General features: G+C 47.4%; 3 protein-coding genes across 5 annotated transcripts in view; all 3 read left to right on the top strand.

Moving 5' to 3' along the window:
- The window catches only part of cryl1 (crystallin, lambda 1), a 33,137-nt gene extending 22,549 nt beyond the window's left edge, over positions 1-10,588 (top strand). The window contains exons 7-9 of the mRNA XM_056579168.1: positions 4,143-4,251; positions 7,584-7,690; positions 9,760-10,588. Of these exons, the coding sequence (XP_056435143.1) occupies positions 4,143-4,251; positions 7,584-7,690; positions 9,760-9,867 (324 nt within the window). The 3' untranslated portion in view covers positions 9,868-10,588. The remainder of the gene's footprint in view (positions 1-4,142; positions 4,252-7,583; positions 7,691-9,759) is intronic.
- A 473-nt stretch (positions 10,589-11,061) lies between these two features.
- On the top strand, positions 11,062-14,580 carry gjb8 (gap junction protein beta 8). The gene is made up of 2 exons (XM_056579169.1): positions 11,062-11,219; positions 12,198-14,580. The coding sequence occupies exon 2, from the start codon at positions 12,228-12,230 to the stop codon at positions 13,032-13,034; it is 807 nt and encodes a 268-aa protein (XP_056435144.1). The 5' UTR covers positions 11,062-11,219; positions 12,198-12,227; the 3' UTR covers positions 13,035-14,580.
- A 400-nt stretch (positions 14,581-14,980) lies between these two features.
- On the top strand, positions 14,981-19,041 carry gja3 (gap junction protein, alpha 3). 3 transcript variants are annotated; one of them, XM_056579163.1, is made up of 3 exons: positions 14,981-15,019; positions 15,960-16,020; positions 17,699-19,041. In XM_056579163.1, exon 3 carries the CDS (start codon positions 17,716-17,718, stop codon positions 19,039-19,041), a length of 1,326 nt encoding a protein of 441 aa, XP_056435138.1. In that variant the 5' UTR covers positions 14,981-15,019; positions 15,960-16,020; positions 17,699-17,715. The 3 variants fall into 3 exon arrangements, with proteins under 3 accessions (XP_056435138.1, XP_056435139.1, XP_056435140.1); XM_056579164.1 differs by lacking the exon at positions 14,981-15,019 and having other exon boundaries at positions 15,578-16,020; XM_056579165.1 differs by lacking the exons at positions 14,981-15,019; positions 15,960-16,020 and adding an exon at positions 16,429-16,853.
- The last annotated feature ends 1,760 nt before the right edge of the window (positions 19,042-20,801 follow it).

The raw sequence follows: 20,801 nt of genomic DNA, 5'->3' as shown, positions 1-20,801 counted from the left end.
ACCGACGCAAACTGAATCATGGAAAAGAATCATGAAATCAATCACTACAGCTAACCTTTTGAAGCATGGCTGGAAACCCCAAGAGGACAACAGGTGGGAGAACATTAGATTCTGACATTTATTCTCTCCCCTTGATGGGGTCTCTAATATCAAGAAGACCAAGCCAGCGGCTTTGCGTGACGCGTCCGAACATTCCTCATGGCAGAGGAATGCTAATGCTAACAAGAGACCTCAGAGCTATGCCCAAACCCTTACACGGGAGACTTCCTCTCTGGCCTCTTGGCTGTAAACAACGCCGGGTCCAAACCTTGACGCGGGTTCTCAAGCGAAGCTCTCTGGCCTCTTTTGTTGGCCTTCCGTTGCCTCTACTGTCACTTCTTCTGGTCTCCATTGTGTCAAGGAGCCCAGGATTCTTGAAGTGGTTTCTAAGGAGGCTTCAGCTCCTCACCAGCGCGGTCAGACACGGAGCCAGAACAATTGTCACGCTTGGCCAAGTCTGGCCAGCCTTGCACTACTCACAACCGCAGCGTTTGTCTAACTAAGGGGGCTTGTCTCAGCGTAGAGAGGGCCCTCTCTCGATGGTCGGGGCCCCCGGGTTGGAACATTTGGAACCTCACAAATGGCTGAGGCCCCTCATCCGTGAATACATTTACATTTAGACATCCGTCAGACGCTTTATTCTAAGTGACTTACAAGTGAGCCTGAGAACAGTCAAAGGATACCATGTACCATGTCGCAAGTGTAGCTACCAAAAAGGGCTGCACAGCCTAGTTTCTTAGCAACAACTGGAGCGATTGCAGAGTTGCTCTAGGAATCAGAGATGCACACCTGTGAGTAAATTAACTAGAATAAATGGTATTTATAAAGAAATGTGTGGTCCTGAGAAACATGCGTACAGCCGGCATGGGTTGGTCCTATTCTCAACGCACCGCTGCAGAGATGCGAGCACGAGAGAGCTCCGTTCATGTGGAAACGGGAGGGGATGGCCTCCAACACACAGAACACAGAAGAACTAGACGGAGTCGGTCTGAACTGACCTGAGTCCTGGTTGCACCTTGCCAACGGTAGGAGGGGAAACCACAATAGGAGGAAGCTTTGATTGAAAGTAAACCAATGAATAGCATTGGAGGAAAGAGGATTGCCTTAAATGTTTTGGATCATATGATTCCAACCTGCTTAAAAATATACACATGTGCGAGTCATTATGCATCATTTTAAGTGAGAATTTATAAAACGCACCTTGAGAACAACTTGAAGTCCTAGCAGGGCCGCCGGACTGCGGGTATATGGTACACAGTTGAGGGGGGGCCCGCAACTGGGGGCCAACAACTGTGTATAAAAAAAAAAGAAAAAAAAAGATATCTTTAGAATTTTCTGTCCAATGGGACTCAGGGCTACGGCCCGGAGTCCCAGTATTGATATTCTTGAAATTCTTGGTTTTCCAGTGGAACGGGATATTTGCATGGTGCTAAATCATAAAGGAATTTACATTTGAGAATTCAGAAAATGGTTTGGCTCATCCAAAAAGGAACAGAATAGGGTTAACATGTCATGATGACATGTTACATTTTGCATACATGCTTGTGTTTCAGTGATAGGGGAATTTAAAATGAATTTCAATCGGAGTTAAAGTAACTAATATTCAACATGTGTGCTTACAATTTACACATATTTAGTGAGTACTTGAGCCTGCTGTTGTCTGGGTTGTGAGTTATGTAGCATGAGCCTGAATGGCTAGTATAGCCATTAGCTGTGAACCTGTTGAACTGAATGAGTCAGCAACCCATCAAAAGGCCATGACCCTATTGTAGTTAGGGGAAGGATTTGAACTAACGCACCGGAGAGAGGACCAGGCCAAGGTATTACACTGTGGCTACACCCAAACAGGAACTCTTTGCCTGTGAATATTATCTGGCGTTAATATTTCCGTTTACAGTTTAAGCTTTCCCCCGTTTTATCAGTGTAGTGATTTCTTGCCACGCACGTAGTAGCGGACGTCTCTAGACGAATAGAGGATTACTAGAGGAACCTGATGAGCCTCATATATGCCAGTGCCTGATAGTACATCCAAATGCATGCACACACACAAACCACCCACACTTACAATAGCAGAATACATGCACACACCCTGCATACCAATTACTCATTGAGTGGGTTGGAGAGTCGACCGGCAAACCTGGTCGTACAGCAGGGTTAGCTTCAGAATGACATTTTGCGAGGATATGGTGTGCTAGGCTACGCGTGCAAGGCTATGCGTGCTAGGCTCAGGGTGTATCACTCTTATTTGTGCAACGCTATGCTGTGCTCGAATCAAGGTGTGCTAGGCTACAGTTATACTGGTTAGGCCAAGTCTGGCTGGCCTTTTCTGGACACACACATCAATAATTATTTCCTTGTAAATGTTTGATAATTGTAGCAAGCCAACACCCTTTTTCAAGAAACAACATGACAAATTGATATTGCATGTAGACAAAACTGTCGACCAGTTTAGCACGTTAGCTCCTTTGTGGAGTTTCCAGCACGAGATAAAGCGAGATCTTTTAGCCCCAGTCGAGATCCGGGCATCGCTCCAGTTCCAACTCTCGGTGGCACTGGGGTGTTGTGATCAGTAGCCAGCCCTGAAGACCCCACCCTGGTCGTGTGACCCACCGGCCACCCTGGGCAGGACTCCGTTACTGGTTATTTAAACTGGAATTCCCCTTCTGTATGGCCCAGGTGGGGGGTACCAAACAGTCAGTAATTGTGCCTTTTGCATGATAACATTAAAACCTCACTCGACAGAAATGCACACATACACACCAACAGCAGGATCGCACACACACACACACACACACACACACACACACACACACACACACACAGAAGCATTACTGACACACAGCCTCTTTGAGTGTGAGCCAGAAGTTGAAAGCAGAGCGGCTGTGAAAGGAGCTGGTTGCCTGGGCGATGATGGTAGCGGAAGGACCCCTTTGCACCTGTACCTAAACACAACTCTATTGCGTGCGCATATGCACACACACGCACACACACACACACACACACACACGAATAATTGCAATACACGCACACACATCCACAACACACACATAACACGCATACACAGACTCTTTCTCACATGACCCACACCGAGGGGGCTATGAGTTGGGGTAATTGTGAGGCAAACAATGACAACCCTGTACCGCACACACACACACACACACACACACACCCCCCCCCCTCCCCGACTCCAAGCTTTGATTTCCTCGGGTGCTGGCCAACAGGTATCTGTAGCCTCTCTCTCTGTCTCTTTCTCTCTCAAGCCCCTCTCTTCTACTGTCTCCTTCCCTCTCGTTTTACCTCCATCATCTCCATTCTCGTATCTTACCCATACACAGTCATCTGATTGGCCGTTCGCTACATGGTCCCATTAGTTTAGACAGACCCCTCTTGTCCTAAGAACTGATTGGCTCGCTCTGAAGGCACTGGAGCTAACAAAGCTAATGCTAATCTTAAAACCAGCCAGCGAATCCAATTTCCCTTTTTTTTAAAACCGCACATTAAAGTGTGTAATTGATGCTGAACAGTGTGTGTGTGTGTGTGTGTGTGTGCGTGTGTGTGTGTGTGTGTGTGTGTGTGTGTGTGTGTGTGTGTGTGTGTGCGTGCGTGCGTGCGTGCGTGCGTGCGTGCGTGCGTGCGTGCGTGCGTGCGTGCGTGCGTGCGTGCGTGCGTGCGTGCGTGCGTGCGTGCGTGCGTGCGTGCGTGCGTGCGTGCGTGCGTGCGTGCGTGCGTGCGTGCGTGCGTGCGTGCGTGCGTGCGTGCGTGCGTGCGTGCGTGCGTGCGTGCGTGCGTGCGTGCGTGCGTGCGTGCGTGCGTGCGTGCGTGCGTGCGTGCGTGCGTGCGTGCGTGCGTGCGTGCGTGCGTGCGTGCGTGCGTGCGTGCGTGCGTGCGTGCGTGCGTGCGTGCGTGCGTGCGTGCGTGCGTGCGTGCGTGCGTGCGTGCGTGCGTGCGTGCGTGCGTGCGTGCGTGCGTGCGTGCGTGCGTGCGTGCGTGCGTGCGTGCGTGCGTGTCTGTGTGTGTTCTTCCTTTCGAACATTCTGCTAATTTGTAATGTATTCTACGGTTTATGCATGTTATAAATATGTTGTGTCTGCTTGTTTGTCTAGGAGGGGGTCATCTCTGTCCGGGATATTGACCTGGTTATGTCAGAGGGCCTGGGCATGCGCTACGCCTTCATCGGTCCTATGGAAACAATGCATCTGAATGCACCCGAAGGTAAGGTTCCACCATGAGTTTCCAAGTCTCATTTAAGCATTGGATTAAAATGAACACATGCAGCAATGTTTAAATAAAATATAGAAACGGAAACAAGTACCCATTAGAAGCCGACCATCAACGATGTGTAAAGATTTTCAATTTAAATAACTAAAAGGATGTCAAAATAAATGCAATAAATATTTTACATTTAGGGACTGCTAAGGGCCTGTGGGAGTTTAAAGGAGAGTGTTTACCACAGAAGTCTGTTTTTAAGCGTAGAAATAAAGCATTAAAATTACTGCTATTTTACCAACACATAAACTTCCACTCAACTGTTGAAGTTTATGTTACTTGAATTCTGAAATCCAACCTTCTTTCGTTAAATTTTACCTGCATTCCATTGGCTGAAACAACCAGCCAATGGGGTGCTGGATGATCGGAAACTATTCATTGTAATGATGATTATCTCTGACTGCAAGACATAAATCTGTGCCTTGGAAATGTTTTACACTCATTAAAGTTCCTACTGTAGAAACGTGAGTCGTATCGGCAGAGTGTCTATAAGTAAGGTGTGTGTGTGTGTGTGTGTGTGTGTGTGTGTGTGTGTGTGTGTGTGTGTGTGTGTGTGTGTGTGTGTGTGTGTGTGTGTGTGTGTGTGTGTGTGTGTGTGTGTGATGAGAGAAGTGAGGGTTATATGTCAGGTAGATGAAGAATCTCAGTACCCAGTGTGAAAACGTGAAAATAACCCCTCTCACACACACACACACACACACACACACACACACACACACACACACACACACACACACACACACACACACACACACACACACACACCTCTTACAACACATGTGTACTCAACAACACACACAGAGCTGGTAGAACAAAGCCCTCTTTGATGAGGTCTGGTAAGAGCCAGTAATCCAACCCTGCCAGAATCGGTCCGCCGTTGTGCTACAGACACTGAGACTGGGGACCCAAGCTTAACCCTGGCAGGTCCCAGGAGACCCCTGGCTGGTCCAAATAGACCCTTGGCTGGTCATCAGGAACCTAGATGGACTCCAGTAAATTTGATGGACCCCAGAATACTAGCAATCTACACAGACCCCAGAGAACTAGAAAACGAGACAATCCAAGAAAACTAGATGGACCTAAGAAAATCAGATGGAACTTCAACAGCTTGATGGACTACAGAGTACTATACTGACCCAAGAGTACTAGGTGAACTTCAACAACTTGACGGACAACAGAGTACTAGGCTGACCCCAGAAAACTAGATCGACCTCAGAAAACTGGACTGAACCAAGAGTACTAGACTTACACCGGATAACTAGATGGACAACAAAGTGCTAGACAGAACCCAGAAAAGGAGATGGACCCCAGATAACTAGATGGACCACAGAGTGCTAGACAGGTTCCAGAAAGCTCGATGGACCCCAGAAAACTGGACTGGCCCCAGAAAAATAGGTTGACCACAGAAAAAGAAACAGACCTCCAACAACTTGATGGACAACAGAGTACTAAACAGACTCGAGAAAACTAGATGGACGCCTGAAAACTAGACGGAAAAAAAGACTGACCCCCTGGCAGGTCCCCAGGGGACTGGATGCCTCCAGGGAGCTCTAGATCAGACACTACTGATGGATCTCTAGTGCCCAAAACCAGACCATCAGATACTCTAGCACTTAGCTCGGGCCCTCTGCCACGGCTAGAGTCCCTCTCCCCCTCTCTATTTGTCACTCTGTCCTCGCTAGGGCTCTGTCTCACTCTCTCTCTCTCTCTCTCTCTGCTCTCTCCTTTGGCTGGGCTCTCCACAGGGAACCTGCAACCTAAAATCTGTTATTAATTTGAGAAGACATCAGACAGACAGGGAGGCAGACATTGCACATAGATGAAAATAGACTTCATATCTGGGAATAGCCCTGCAGAGTGGAGCGGTGTGTGATTTAAGCTCCAGCCGTTATCTGTTACACTGAGGTGAGAGCAGGACTTCCAGTCAGTCCCTGATAATTAAACCATGTTCTGAGCCTATGGCAACTTGAAATTAACCAAGGTCCAGGGTTGTAAACCTTTTGGTCATGAGCATAGTGGGACAAGTGAACATGGTTGCGTACTCCTTTTCTAAATTCAATTTTAGCAGACCCATAAGTAGTGTTATGAGTGAGTTGTTGTGTTGTGTCTGTGAGAACCCAAATAATGTTTGTGGTTGGTCAGTTTTAGGGTTAAAGCCATTGGTCATTAGGTGTGAGGTCAATCTTAATTGCCGTTACTCAACCTTAATAACATTCAGTTATTGGTGTAGGCTTTTATTTTTATATGAGTGTATCGACAGATCGACTGGAGAACATTTATTACTTTTATAACTTGAAGCCAACAACAAACCTAAATTGAAGCTGATTATGGATATAGGTGAGAAGGGCCATTGGGAAGGGAGTCCCTATGTGTTACTAGAGAGGGTATGAGGATGGGTGTGTAAGGCATAAATGTTATCTCCTTAAAGATCCATCAGTCTATGGCAGGATTTCCTATTAGAGGAATGTCAAGAAACCTTCAAACTGGCCCTCTTTACAATATCAGCATGGGCAATCATTTGTGAGACTGATTGCGACTGTTCAGAAATCATTAGCTTAAATCATTTGATGCCACTCTACAGAGCACCTCTGTTGTAAACAATGGTTTCATGTTTTCTTTACGTTGCGTGTCCTTCATTGGTATGTTAAGATTGCATACCTCTGGAACACAACACAAACGTTTGAACACAACACAGAAACAGAGAATTATGGGTATTATCCATGATGCATTGCTTACCTCGGCGTATTATTAACTGAATCAAACATTCCCGTTTCCATTATATGTTTTGGTTCTTAATATAACGGACTACTACGTGATGCAAGGTAGTCAAACAGAATACTAGGGCGTGATTCAATGTAAAAAATGTAATCTCATAGTGATAGTAATTCTATTCAGGGTAGGAATGTGAGGCATTTTGCGCATCGGTTTGACAAATTCATTATAACAGGTCGAGGTAAAAGGGAAACTGCTATTTCATGTTATCTTAATCCATCCCTAATCTAATACTTAAACCAAATACCATTTGAAACATTGTACTCTTAAGTCCACCATCCTTAAAGAGCCACTTGCAGGTTAACATTCCCAGGTCAGGACCTTTTGTTAAGAATTACGGCTGCACTCGTCGGACTTGTAGAGTAACGTGCAGAGTGCAGACGAAGTAAACAAAATATGTGACATGATTTACGCTAGACTAGAGCATAGTGTTGAATGGTAGTGTTGAATCGGCAACGCACAAGCGGTGGTGTAATATTAATCCTCGGAGCTATTGCCCCCTGTAGGTCTGGAGGACTACCTGCGGCGCTACAGAACTGGGATGAGGAGGGTGCTGAGCTCTGCAGGACCAGTGCCTCAGTTCTCTGGAGAAGCAGCGGAGCGAATCACCAAGGTAACCGGCCGCCACTACCGACGTGCTTGACACCACAACGCACCGCGCGTGGTGTACCGTTTGGTCGATTCACAATTTCATCGTCAGATGACCAGTAGATATCTAACGAAAATTTATGAAATCCAATTTTGACAAGTAAATGATCAAGTGAAAATATCAAAAATTTCCTGATAATGAATTTCAACTTTGTTTCATAGATCCAAAACAGAATTTTTTAGTTTTTGTTGGAGATTGTCAGATAAAGAAAGCTAATTGAAGACATGCCTTGCACACATTCACTCTTGGGACGAGAAATGGGATACTAAATATCATTGGATTAATCCAGTTGAAGACAATGGTTAGTTGCAGTCGTGTGTGGGTGAGGAATCCCGGGCCAACCGTCATTAAGGAGGCGAGACTCATCATGAGTCAGCGCCTTACCTTTACAACAGCGAAGGTCACAGGACCCACCTTGGGGTCACCTGATTTGCATATGGGGTCTCGGAAGATTGCTGTGTTTTAAAACAGATTGATATTTGATCATGCATTTTCAAAAAAAAAATAGGTTTGGAAGTTTTCATAAAAGTCCAGTTGAAAAAATCTGAATGCCTAATGACCCTCGCAAACTAATCTCTTATTGTACGGGATTGATATTATGGGCAGATAACATAAGGAGTTGGAGGCGCAAGTCAAATGTCAGAACTGAAATTGGGTTCACGGTTCTTCACTCTCTCATACTTTTGGTGTTTTTTATGTATTTGTTAAGTTTCCAGTTGCTATCTTTCATTGAACCCGAAAGTTCTACAGGAGGAACAAAGTGGTTTAAATGCTTTTTGTTAATCGCTGTCGTTCTTTAAGTAAAGACACTGTGAGATCAACAGAACTGGATTCAAATACCTTGTGTGTTTTTGCATGCTTGGCCGATAAAGCTGATTCTGTATGTTCCAGTAGATCTGGTTTTCCGTGGTGCATGTAGCGCACCTCTGTGCTCCCTAACCGGTCACATGCTGCCCTGCCCCGTTTAGCCACGCTTACACAGGCCTAGCGCATGTGACACGACCCCGCACTAATGCATACACATTACACACCTAGCTGGGAGAGAGGGAGGTCAACAAAGGAGCGGTCTTCTGGTCTCCTTCCCGCTCTCCTCCTCTCCTAATGTGCTCTCTTTTTACCTCCTTTTTCCCCTCCTCCGCCTCCGCCCTTTCCCCCGTCCTCCCTCACTTCCTTTTCTCCCCTGCTCCTCCACCTTTCTCTCTTCCTCTTTCCCCACCTTCCTCACTACCTCTTCTCCAACCTCCTCCGATTCCCTCTCTTCCTCTTCTCCCCTGCTCCTCCACCTCCCTCTCCTCCTCTTCTCTCCTCCTCCTCCACCTCCCTCTCCTCCTCTTCTCTCCTCCTCCACCTCCCTCTCCTCCTCTTCTCTCCTCCTCCACCTCCCTCTCCTCCTCTTCTCTCCTCCTCCTCCTCCACCTTCCTCTCCTCCTATCTCCTTTTCCTCCACCTCCCTCTCCTCCTCTTCTCTCCTCCTCCTCCTCCACCTCCCTCTCCTCCTCCTCCACCTCCCTCTCCTCCTCTTCTCTCCTCCTCCTCCACCTCCCTCTCCTCCTATCTCCTTTTCCTCCACCTCCCTCTCCTCCTCTTATCTCCTCCTCCTCCACCTCCTCCTCTTATCTCCTCCTCCTCCTTCTCCCTCTCCTCCACTTATCTCCTCCTCCTCCACCTCCCTCTCCTCCTCTGCCCCCCTCCTCCTCCTCCTCCTCCTCCTCCTCCTCTTATCTCCTCCTCCACCTCCCTCTCCTCCTCTTCTCTCCTCCTCCTCCACCTCCTCCTCTTATCTCCTTTTCCTCCACCTCCCTCTCCTCCTCTTCTCTCCTCCTCCTCCACCTCCCTCTCCTCCTCTTCTCTCCTCCTCCTCCCTCTCCTCCTCTGCCCCCCTCCTCCTCCTCCACCTCCCTCTCCTCCTCTTATCTCCTCCTCCTCCTCCACCTCCCTCTCCTCCTCCTCCACCTCCCTCTCCTCCTCTTATCTCCTCCTCCTCCACCTCCCTCTCCTCCTCCTCCTCCTCCTCCTCCTCCTCCTCTCTGCAGGAGATGAGTGAGTTGATCCCCAGCCAGCCGGAGCCCCTGTCAGCCAGGAGGGAGCGGAGAGACCAACTCCTCATGGGTCTGGCCCGCCTGAAGAAGGAGAAGTCCTGAGACCCAACCTCCTCTGGCCACACCAACTCGGACCTGCTCTTTCTGTGAACCCCGGGGTTTACAAAGTAAAAGTCCTGCTGGATCCTAAGTCTGTGGTTCTCAACTGGTCTGGCCTTGGGACCCACATTTCCCCGTGGTCAAGTTGCGACCCACTTTTATACATTTCAAACCAGGCTATTTTATTCAAAAAAATGAGCTTGTAAACACAAATACACTATTTCATCATGACATGAGTAAACAAATATTTTCATCCCTGCAATCAAAACACATTACTTCTATAGATGTTCAAGTCCTCGACCCTCAAATCTTTGAACCACTTTTGGGTCGCCACCCACCAGTTGAGAAACACTGTCCTAGATCATCCAGTATATTGGTGGTTAACATTGGTCAGATATAGGTTGTTTTGGTGCTAAATTCTCAGCAGAACTTTTATTTTGTGAAATTTGATTTTATATCAGGAATTTACCTTTGGGAAAGTTGACTTTTCCTCTGTGCTGAATTAAAGACCTCTCCTTGTGACATTGTTATGAAGTTAATGTATTATAAATTGAAAATAAAAAGGGAGTGGGCCGTAGGTCTACATTAGGAGTGTTGGTTTTAAATATCAATCACGTTTTTTCTGTTAATTATTATGACGACCATATTGTTGGCTAACAATGATTAACACACTTACAATAAAAATTTCTCACAATTACAGCGGCTGTGTGAAGGACATTTTAAACGCTCCCATGTTTGTTATCCCTCTCACTGTTTTTCGTTTCTGCCGCGTGACGTCTCCGCGCCTATAGAAACATGTGGTTTCCCTTGGACGCCCCGCGTCGAATTCCGCGTGGCGGTGCGACATTCCAGAGTTGGTGTGGACCCGAGATGTACAGTCCATTGACTACCAGCGCTTTAGAGACACAGAAAAGGGAATAACCATCTCCGATTGACGCTCTCAATGCTTGCAGACAAGTGTTTTTTCATACGGATAAATGACTATAAATCGCCTTTACAGGTATCTGGTCGACAGGTGGTTTTAGGCATTAGACTTCCCGACTTGGGTCTGATGTGAGCGGTTAAATACACATAGGCGAACTGTTGTGCCTCAACAACTGTGACCCATCCCGTTACCTACACAACACCCCTCAAACCCCGGGCCCGCCCCCTCTCTGACGGCTGTGAGGGCAGGCCTCATAAGTCCAGACGCACCTGAAGATCCTCAGCTCAACGAGCGCCGCCTCAATCAACTAGAGTAGTTTAAATAGACCACAGTGCTTGAAGTAGCCTAGTTCATTTTCATTATATGGCTTCCGTTCGGCTATGGATCGGCTTTAACTGATGGACTTCACATTACACAAATAGAACAACAGGTGAGTTAGGCTTTTTATATAGGCTATTCATTGGTGGTTAACAATGAGACGTCAGTGATGTTGCAGTAGGCTACATCTTATTTAAATGAATTAGAACATTTAGTCAAATTAACTTTTTGAATTGCTTAAACTATTTTAAAGTAGCCTATCGAACATTAGCCTATCCAGCCTTCCACTTAGGATACTGTAATAGTTCAAATGTATACTTGATGTAATGGGTCCTGCAAAGATCGGTTGGTTCCTAAATCCAAATCATCAAGGACACTTTCCATGACGACCATCAACTGGTGGCCTATCGGATCTGTAGCGCACATGTGCAGCTTATTTGTGGGCAAATGACCTGTTTGGGTAGGCTTATCCATCTAAAATTACGTTTTTAAAGGCTCGCTGACATCCGATGGCCAGTATACATTGTCTTTCATAATTGTCATGGGACCAAGACCAGTGGGGCAGAATGTAAACTGTACGTTGTACCCTTCTCATCGGATATGTCCCTGTTCCATACGCATGCCAACCTTATCTCGGCCGACTATTACTTAGTTTCTACAGGAGACAACCAACTTTTAAATCCAGGAGAGAGAGAAAAGGCCTTTTGTGGCAATAGTTTGATCAGCTTTTAACTTCTGGCCTTGCTCTGCCTCATACTGAGCAGGTGTATCGATTCGACATGCCGCTAATGAGGAACTGTGACGCACTGGATTGGAGGTGACGTCACTCTGTGTTTAACGAGCAAAAAATGTGACTTCATTTTTAAAAGGAGCTTCAAGTATCGCGGTCGAAGAACCTTGCTATATAACTGAGTAGTTCAATGCAACCATTTCAGCTTGCAGAACACAAATTAGCTCATTTTTATTGCCCTTCGGGTGGCTTTTTTTTTATGTTTGGGGGCAGGTGCCACCCCAGTCCCCTGTGGACACGAAACTAGTCAGCGGACCATGTTTAGAGTCTAAACTTCCCCTTCTCTCTCCCCCCACTCAGACGGTGTGAGTTCCCGTGGTAACCGTAGTCATGACTTGGGGCGCGCTGTACGCCCAGTTGGGCGGAGTCAACAAGCACTCCACCAGCCTGGGGAAGATCTGGCTGTCGGTGCTCTTCATCTTCCGCATCACCATCCTCGTCCTGGCGGCCGAGAGCGTGTGGGGCGACGAGCAGTCGGACTTCACGTGCAACACGCAGCAGCCGGGCTGCAAGAACGTCTGCTACGACCACTTCTTCCCCGTGTCCCACATCCGCCTGTGGTGCCTGCAGCTGATCTTCGTGTCCACGCCGGCGCTGCTTGTGGCCATGCACGTGGCCTACCGTAACCGGGGCGACAAGCGCACCATGCTGCGGTCCAACGGCGGGGAGAAGACCACGGACCTGGAGCTCGAGGGGCTGAAGCGCCGGAGGCTGCCCATCACGGGGTCCCTGTGGTGGACCTACACCTGCAGCCTGTTCTTCCGGCTGATCTTCGAGGGCGGGTTCATGTACGCCCTGTACTTCCTGTACGGCGGCTTCCAGATGCCGCGGCTGGTCAAGTGCGAGCAGTGGCCGTGCCCCAACAAGGTGGACTGCTTCATCTCGCGGCCCACGGAGAAGACGGTGTTCACCATCTTCATGGTGTCGTCGTCCACCCTCTGCATGGTGCTGAACGTGGCGGAGCTGGCCTACCTGGTGGCCAAGGCGCTGTTGCGCTGCTCCAACCGCGCGGCCCGCAGGAAGATGCCCTACGTCCACCACGACGGCGGGGCGGCGAGAGACCTGGCCCTGATGGAGAACAAGAAGAACGACCTCATGATGTCACCCTGCATGGACTCGGGCAACAAGACCGCCTGATGGAGGGGTGGTGGGGGGGATGGGGACATGACAGTCTCAAGAGTGTTGGACTCCATAAAGAAACGAGACATGAAGTATTGAGGCGTGGAGAAGCAAGATGGAAATTGTGAGCAAACAGTGGTCGCCTTTGACTTATCCACTGGTATTCTGTAGAGAATTAGCCAAGCAAAGTAGACTATAGTGTTGTTGAAATACTTTTTATATCACTTTTGTAGATTTTTACACCCAAGACTGATCGTGTTCATGATTTATTTTGTATTGTTTTAAGTAATTGTGGAAGATTGTCGCTTGTAAGATTTGAGGGGCGCTTTTTTAGCATGAACAAGAGCTGATCCACAGCGACACCTTGTGGTGTACGGGCGCCCATGCAATGCCACGTCTATACACGCTGTTGTGTGGTTTAAGGAAATAGAGGATTAATTAAGCGTTGGGGGGGGGGGGGGGGCGGCGAATAGAGAATCAAGGGCCTCGGTTAACTATTCTATTGGTTTATTTTTATGTATGGCACAAAATGTTTTAATGTTGTGTATTTTTAAGCGAGACAGTTTCAAGGTTTACCGAAAGTGTATTTTTAATCCTGCAGATTTATCCCTGTAATTTTTTTCTCGTAGGCTCCCGAGAGGCACTCCGTGCCCATGGTTTACGAGGGAAGGTTTAAACGAGACGCTGCCATTGTGCTGCAGGAAAAAATTCATGTAGTAACATTGACCACGTGACCGACCGAGGGTCTCTTGTAGGGGGCGTGGGTATCACTTTTCAGATTGATCTTTATTTAGCCTGCTCGACTGAACCTGGAGGGGGGACTTCCTTGTCTGCTCAACGTGGGGAAGAACAATGCGTCTCTTCAGAGAAGGGGTCATACAAATTTGAGATCTGAGGAGAATGGCCTTCACCCGAAGTGTCTAGAGCTCACACTGATCCAGCGTAGTTTACCCAACAGGATGGTTTTAATGGCACAATGGTATGATTGAAAGTTGACTGCTATAATCACAAATATACGCACTAGGCCTCCATCAATGGGTGCATTGTTTGCGTTATTTTAGCAGTTCGTTTTTTTTCTATTGTTAAACGTAAAATGTATATCACCTTGCCTTACTGCCATGAAAATGCTTTTCTATATGAAATGTGTCGTGTAGGCTACTTAATTGTTACATAGGCCTATGCACTATTACTTCTGTATATTAATAAACTGAAAGAACTGCAAAAGTTTGTCTTGATCTTTCTGTGCGTTGACATGGGATCTTCGAGTTTTTTCTAATTCTCCCAAATATTTGCTGCATAGTTGTTTCCTCGAGCCACCAATACCCCTTTACCCCCGTCTGTGGGCTGCTGTATACCAGCTACCTGCCCGAAGCTTGTGGGCTAGACGATGTATGCTATTTATGTAATGCTTATTGTGAGTGGTTGGGTGTGTTGGAAATGTTTGGCTGTGTGCTGCGCTCTTTTTAACCTTTTGACTTTTAATTTTAGCTCCAACCCTGTCCTCACTTCGCCTTTTGCCATTATTGACTTGTCTGGTTAAATAAAAGTTTGGATACAATTTCACAAACAAAAGCTTGCGGTTCGAATTTATTCGTAAAGTGTTAGAAGTGGCTCCAACTTTCCTGTTCAGTTACTGCAGTTATTCAGTCATTCCTAAACACGCATTCCCTCTGCCCTCCCCTCCCTGTCCATCTCTCTCTCTCCGTCTGTCTCTCACGCGTGATGGAAGGTGACGGGGGGGCGTGGCGTGAGCGGTTATGACTTGGTGAATCCACTCATGCATGGTCACACAACGTGAGAGTCGCGATGGCTCGGAGCGGGAGGCAGCTGCGTTTTACCGAGCCTCGTGCCCGAACCTTACCCTCCCGACACTAGACACACCGCAGGCCGCGGGCGCGACTCCTCTGAACCGCGACGGACTTGACGCGTGAAGAAGTTGGTGCAAGACCCCCTCCCCCCTTCCCCCTCCCCCTCCTCGGCCGGCTACACCTGACAAGAGTTTGGTAAGGCCCCCCTCCAAACCCCACCCCTGGTCCCAGGCACCCCCTGTTGCCTGGGACACCCCTAAATATAGAACAATAACTGAAGAAAGGGATTTGATTTAATGGTGGGGTATCAAGTCTGGAACTGACAACTATTCAACATTAGAAGATGGGATTGTTTTTCAATTCTCTATCGTATTAAGGCTCAGCCAGACTAACACGTATAGGAATGATACAGTTGGGTAATGTGTTGCTGTAATACTTGAATATGGTTGAATGTTTAAATGCCAGTCGGACAAAGGGTGCCAGGGGTTCTTTTCATGGGGAGTGAGGGTCGAGCTCTCTCGGTATTGTCAGGGGAGGTATGCGTTTGTGAGTTGAACTTGACGATGTGTTCTATGCACTGTTTACTAGACCTTTTGTTAAGGGGTTGTTATAATGGTAAAAAATCATATTTACCATCTATACATTATAAATACAATAGTGGGAGATTTTTTTGGTTGAATATAGTAGTAGTGGTCTGTATGATAATACTCAAACAAAGTTCAGTAGAAAATGGCTTATTTGATAGTAGGTGGTTCCAACAAAGTTGGAATAGAAGTCTTGGTTTATGTGTATCACTGTGCCATCAGTGATACATTTGTCCTCAAATATGCTCATTTATTAGGTAATTTGTTATGTAGTTATTTAAAGTGATTAACTTTTTGATGAATAAGTAATGGTGTAAGCGATAATGTAGTTGACATACACTGACTTTAAAGAGCAGGTAAATATGAACTTGAAATAAGTGCAAAACAGTTGGCATATCGTAATCTTTTTTAAGCAGATGCACTTTATGTTTACATTATTGTAAATTATCTAAGGTAACTTTCTCTTAATACTCTTTTAAGTTGTCTTGCACAGACTTTTCAATAAGTAAATGTTTTTGCCATTCAAATCTCTTAATCTCCCACTCTTTCAGGTGTCTACATATGGTGAACCCTAGTCGATGGATTTATTACCTCTAATAGAAGAAATACATAGTAAGCCTGTCTCTCTCTCTTACCTCTCTCTCTCCCCCCCCCCCCCCTCTCTCTCTCTCTCTCTCTCTCTCTCTCTCTCTCTCTCTCTCTCTCTCTCTCTCTCTATGTCTGTGTGTTTCGTGTGTGTGCTTCACTTCATTCTGTGCACGTGTATTTACTGGCTCATTCACGTGCACATCACTCTTTAAAACCAGAATCAAACGGCCCAGAGAACGACCTGCTGTCTGATGTCAAACTTCTTAATTTACCAGCAAGTTTCCATTTTGTATGTTTCTTTCTTTGCGATCAAAAAGGTATAATATAGCTTTCATATTACTAATATCTATATCAGTTTAATGCTAATGATAAAAATAAGTAATTGGAGCGACTACGTATCTTGTTAGAAAACATTGAAAGATTATCATAATCCCAAGATAATAGTAGTTTGATTTCTGTCTTAATTTATTGTATCGATTGGTTATTGGTTATTGTAATGCCAAAGCTGTATGATGCAACTTTGTTACAACATTTAAATGTTTTGGCATGACAACAGGCCAGTTGACCGTGGTTACTGGATGGGTAAAGTGAATGAGGTATGCAAGTGTCCGATGTGTAAATGTGTGTGTATGTATATATGTGTAATTGTATGTGCCTGTCTGTGGCCTATTTGTGGTTGTGCCTCTGTGTGGATGTGTGTGTTCGTGTATGTCTGTGGGTGTTGGTCAGTGTGTGTGTGTGTGTGTGTGTGTTTGTGTGTTTGATTTTCAGTGCTATATTGTTGATCTCAGCACATGCCTGCAGAGCGGTGGAGCGGGCAGGTGAGAGAGAGCGAGTGAGGGTGAGAGACATAGACAGTGAGTGACCCCGGGCTCGCCCTACCACCTGCTCCATACAGTTAATCAGCCTCTCAATAGCGGCGGGCCGTGTGCATAGTGCTGCGCTGCCCGTTTGATTTGTTATGGATATGAACCCGGCTCAGCCTCGCATTCAACACTCAATCCCGCCCTAGCGTCGTCGGGCAAACCACATTTGGTTGTCTGGTAGAATCCGTTCCCCGTCCCTGTGTGTGTTGGCATGTTGAGTGTGTGTGGATAAACTCAGTTAAAAAGCCTGGTATGCCGTAGGTTTCTATTGCCGTAGGTCTCTCTTTTTTGCCCATAGAGGACATTGGCAAAAATATAAACAACATTAGTTTACATTTACAAATGATACACTACATATCAGGGCCAGGAAAGGCCATGCTTGCATTTGTTTCCTACTCTGTTTTGTCCTTTGTTATTACAATAGTTAAGGAGAGTCACATCGATGTTCATTCGTACGACATCCTCTTGACTACAATCAGAATCACCGACATAGAGTCCCAAGGCATACCGACGGCAGATATTTGAAAGAAAGACAATATACATTAAGTCGAGTGGGATAGCAATGTTGAATTTGTAACCACGTTGAGTGTTTTGGCGTGTTGAGCGTGTCAGTGTATTGAATGTGCGAGTGTATTGACTGCATGTGGTGTTAATTTTGCTTAGAATGTTTAGAGTGCTAGCGTTGGCATGTGCCTACTGAGTGTCTAGCTATTGAGTGTGTCACTGGCTCTAGAACCGATGTCTGAATCCTTTGAGACATTTAACTTTCTCCCCTTTCTCCCTCTCCATCTCCCTCCTCTCCCTCCTCTCCCCCTCACCCATATCATCTCCCCAAGGCTAGAGATCTTCAAGCATGGGCGACTGGAGCTTTCTGGGCCGGCTTCTTGAGAACGCGCAGGAGCACTCGACGGTGATCGGCAAGGTCTGGCTCACCGTCCTCTTCATCTTCCGCATCCTAGTGCTGGGTGCCGCAGCAGAGGAGGTGTGGGGCGACGAGCAGTCGGACTTCACCTGCAACACGCAGCAGCCCGGTTGCGAGAACGTCTGCTATGACCAGGCCTTCCCCATCTCCCACATCCGCTTCTGGGTGCTGCAGATCATCTTTGTGTCCACGCCCACGCTCATCTACCTGGGCCACGTGCTGCACATCGTGCGCATGGAGGAGAAGCGCAAGGAGAAGGAGGAGGAGCACCGCAAGGTCAGCGGGTTCCCCGATGACAAGGAGCTGCCGTACCGGAACGGGGGCGGCGGTAAAAAGGTGAAGCCGCCGATCAGAGACGAGCACGGCAAAATCCGCATCCGCGGGGCCTTGCTGCGTACCTACGTGTTCAACATCATCTTCAAGACTCTGTTTGAGGTGGGCTTCATCTTGGGCCAGTACTTCCTGTACGGCTTCTCGCTGCGGCCGCTCTACAAGTGCTCCCGTTGGCCGTGCCCCAACACGGTGGACTGCTTTATCTCCAGGCCCACGGAGAAGACTATCTTCATCATATTCATGCTTGTTGTGGCTTGTGTGTCGCTTTTACTGAACCTGCTGGAGATCTACCACCTGGGCTGGAAGAAGCTGAAGCATGGCGTGTACCACCCCGACCACCTGCTGCGGGTCGCCGGCCAGCTGGCCACGCCAGAGGGCGTGGCCTCGCTAGGGGCCCCGGCTCTCCTCAGCTACCCCCCCACCTACAGCCACATAGCGGCCGGCATGGGGTCCCCCACCGACGCCGAGTTCAAGATGGAGGAGCTCCAGCGGGAGGAGGGGGCGCGGACGCCTCCCCCGACTCCCCCGGCCGCCCACTACTACATCAGCAGCAACAACAACCACCGTCTGGCTGCAGAGCAGAACTGGGCCAACCTGGCCACCGAGCAGCACACCCGCCAGATGAAGGCCACCTCCCCCACCCCCACGTCCTTCTCCTCCTCAAGCAGTGAAGCGGCCCCGCCCTGCTCAACTAGCCCCACCCCCTTAATGGCAACCCCGGGCAACGCTGCAGCCCCCGGTGATGTGGCGACCAGCGGCGACGGAGCCGGCCTGACCCCCGAGCCGGGCCAGCGGGAGGAAGAGGATGTCACCATGGCGACGGTGGAGATGCACCTGGAGGGGGTGTTCCCGGACCCCCGGCGTCTTAGCAGAGCCAGTAAGAGCAGCAGCATCCGCGCCCGGCACGATGACCTCGCCATCTGAAACCCCCTAAAACCCTCCACCCCCACCACCCCCCCCCCCCCCCCCTCCCAACGCTCACACCTCCAGAACCTTTCCATGGCCCATGACCCCAACCCGCAACCCCCCAATCCTGCAGACACACAGATACACATTTACGCACACACACACAAATATCCAGAAAAAAACGGCAAACTGTTCCCAGAGCAAGGAGACCGGAGGGACAGGAAACAGGAAGTGGAAAAACCTGCAGTTAGGTGGATCTACATCCACAGTCCACAGCCACTGGTGAGTTGTAGACTAACTGTGAAGTCCTGGACTAAGTGAAGGACTCCGTGCTCACTCTGTGACTGGAATATCCCCACGGAAACGTTGGCAGAAGTAGTTTGATTTGATTGGCGGAGGACGAGCGGTTCTGTTTCTCATGGAGTTTGTTTAATATGCACACTGATCGACGGACATCTATACATCACATGGCTCCGTTATTGCCACTACAGGGTCAAACCACTGAAGCCTGCGGCACACACTGACACACCTCCAACCTTTACCTGGGTTTTCCCAACAATCCCCTTCATGGATGATAATTCATTGACTCAGAGTCAGAAGTCAAAGTGGGACTTTGGTTCAAGACCAGTGTGGAAATTACACTGGGAGTGGGTAGTACTTGCAATGGATATTCCCAGTTTCCAGAAATAGCTGAAGAGCACAACTGACCCACGTATACAACCAAAGATGGAGGTCAAGGTCTTAGATCTAGACCTCCATGGGTATCACTGTACGTTATGATTATTATAAATGACAGGCGCTTTGGTGGAGGAAGTGGTTTTACTAGAAATGGTTGACAAATCCCGTTGCCAATGTTTTAAAAATCGTTCTGCATTTTCATCGTCAAGGGCCCCATAATGGCCCCTGTCGCCAAATAAAACGTACATGTGCCTTGCTTTTGTTCTGAAACCACTAGTTAGCGGTAGTGAACCAGGGTACAGCTAACACTCTTTATACTTTACTTTCCCAATGTTTCTGTCTAGGGATACTTGAACAAGATACTTGTAGAAACTAGAAACCATGTTTTACGCTTTATTTGCTTTCAGACGATGGCGACTGCTTTTCCAACAACCTCTGAGTTCCATGGATACAGCAAGACTTTCCCCCTCGTCTGCCTCACCCCTTCTTTTCTCTCACTCCTCATTACTTCATTCTCCTCATACCCTTCACCCCATCATTCTTCTCACCCTCTCATTCGCCTCATGCCCCATATAAGTAGCTTTCTTCAGTTGGTGTTCATTGTACACAATGAAAAACTTCTCCATATTTTGTTCTGCATTTGTGTTTTTTTGATTCTTAAAGTTTACATTTTAGTAGTTGATAAAGATTTGCACATTTAGGCTAAATAATGCTGTTCTTCGATGGTGATATTGGTATTGTTTTAGAGAGAATGGCACCATGCTGCCAGTCTCTACGATCCTTTAAGGACAATGGTCTTAAACCCAAAGCACAGTGGATCTTCACAATAAAAGACATTATTTAACAAATAAGAGAATGAAAAATATGACGATATTTTTTTAAAAATAAGAAAATTATTTTAATGTGAAAAGTACAAACATAAAAACATGTAAATTGTTTTTTTTATTTTTAACCTGACTGGTCTGAAACTAGCGGATTTAAAAGATCAAAAACAGAAACACAAGGAGAGCGAGAGAAGAAGAAAAAAACTGCTTTTGTGATGTCACAGCTGGACGGGACTTCTGGTTGGACGGTCACGCCAGATGGTTCTCATGCAAGTA

Source organism: Gadus chalcogrammus, chromosome 20, assembly GCF_026213295.1.
Source record: "Gadus chalcogrammus isolate NIFS_2021 chromosome 20, NIFS_Gcha_1.0, whole genome shotgun sequence".
Classification (NCBI taxonomy): domain Eukaryota; kingdom Metazoa; phylum Chordata; class Actinopteri; order Gadiformes; family Gadidae; genus Gadus; species Gadus chalcogrammus.
The sequence above is the reverse complement of the archived record's forward strand: the minus strand, read 5'-3'. Positions and strand labels throughout refer to the sequence as shown.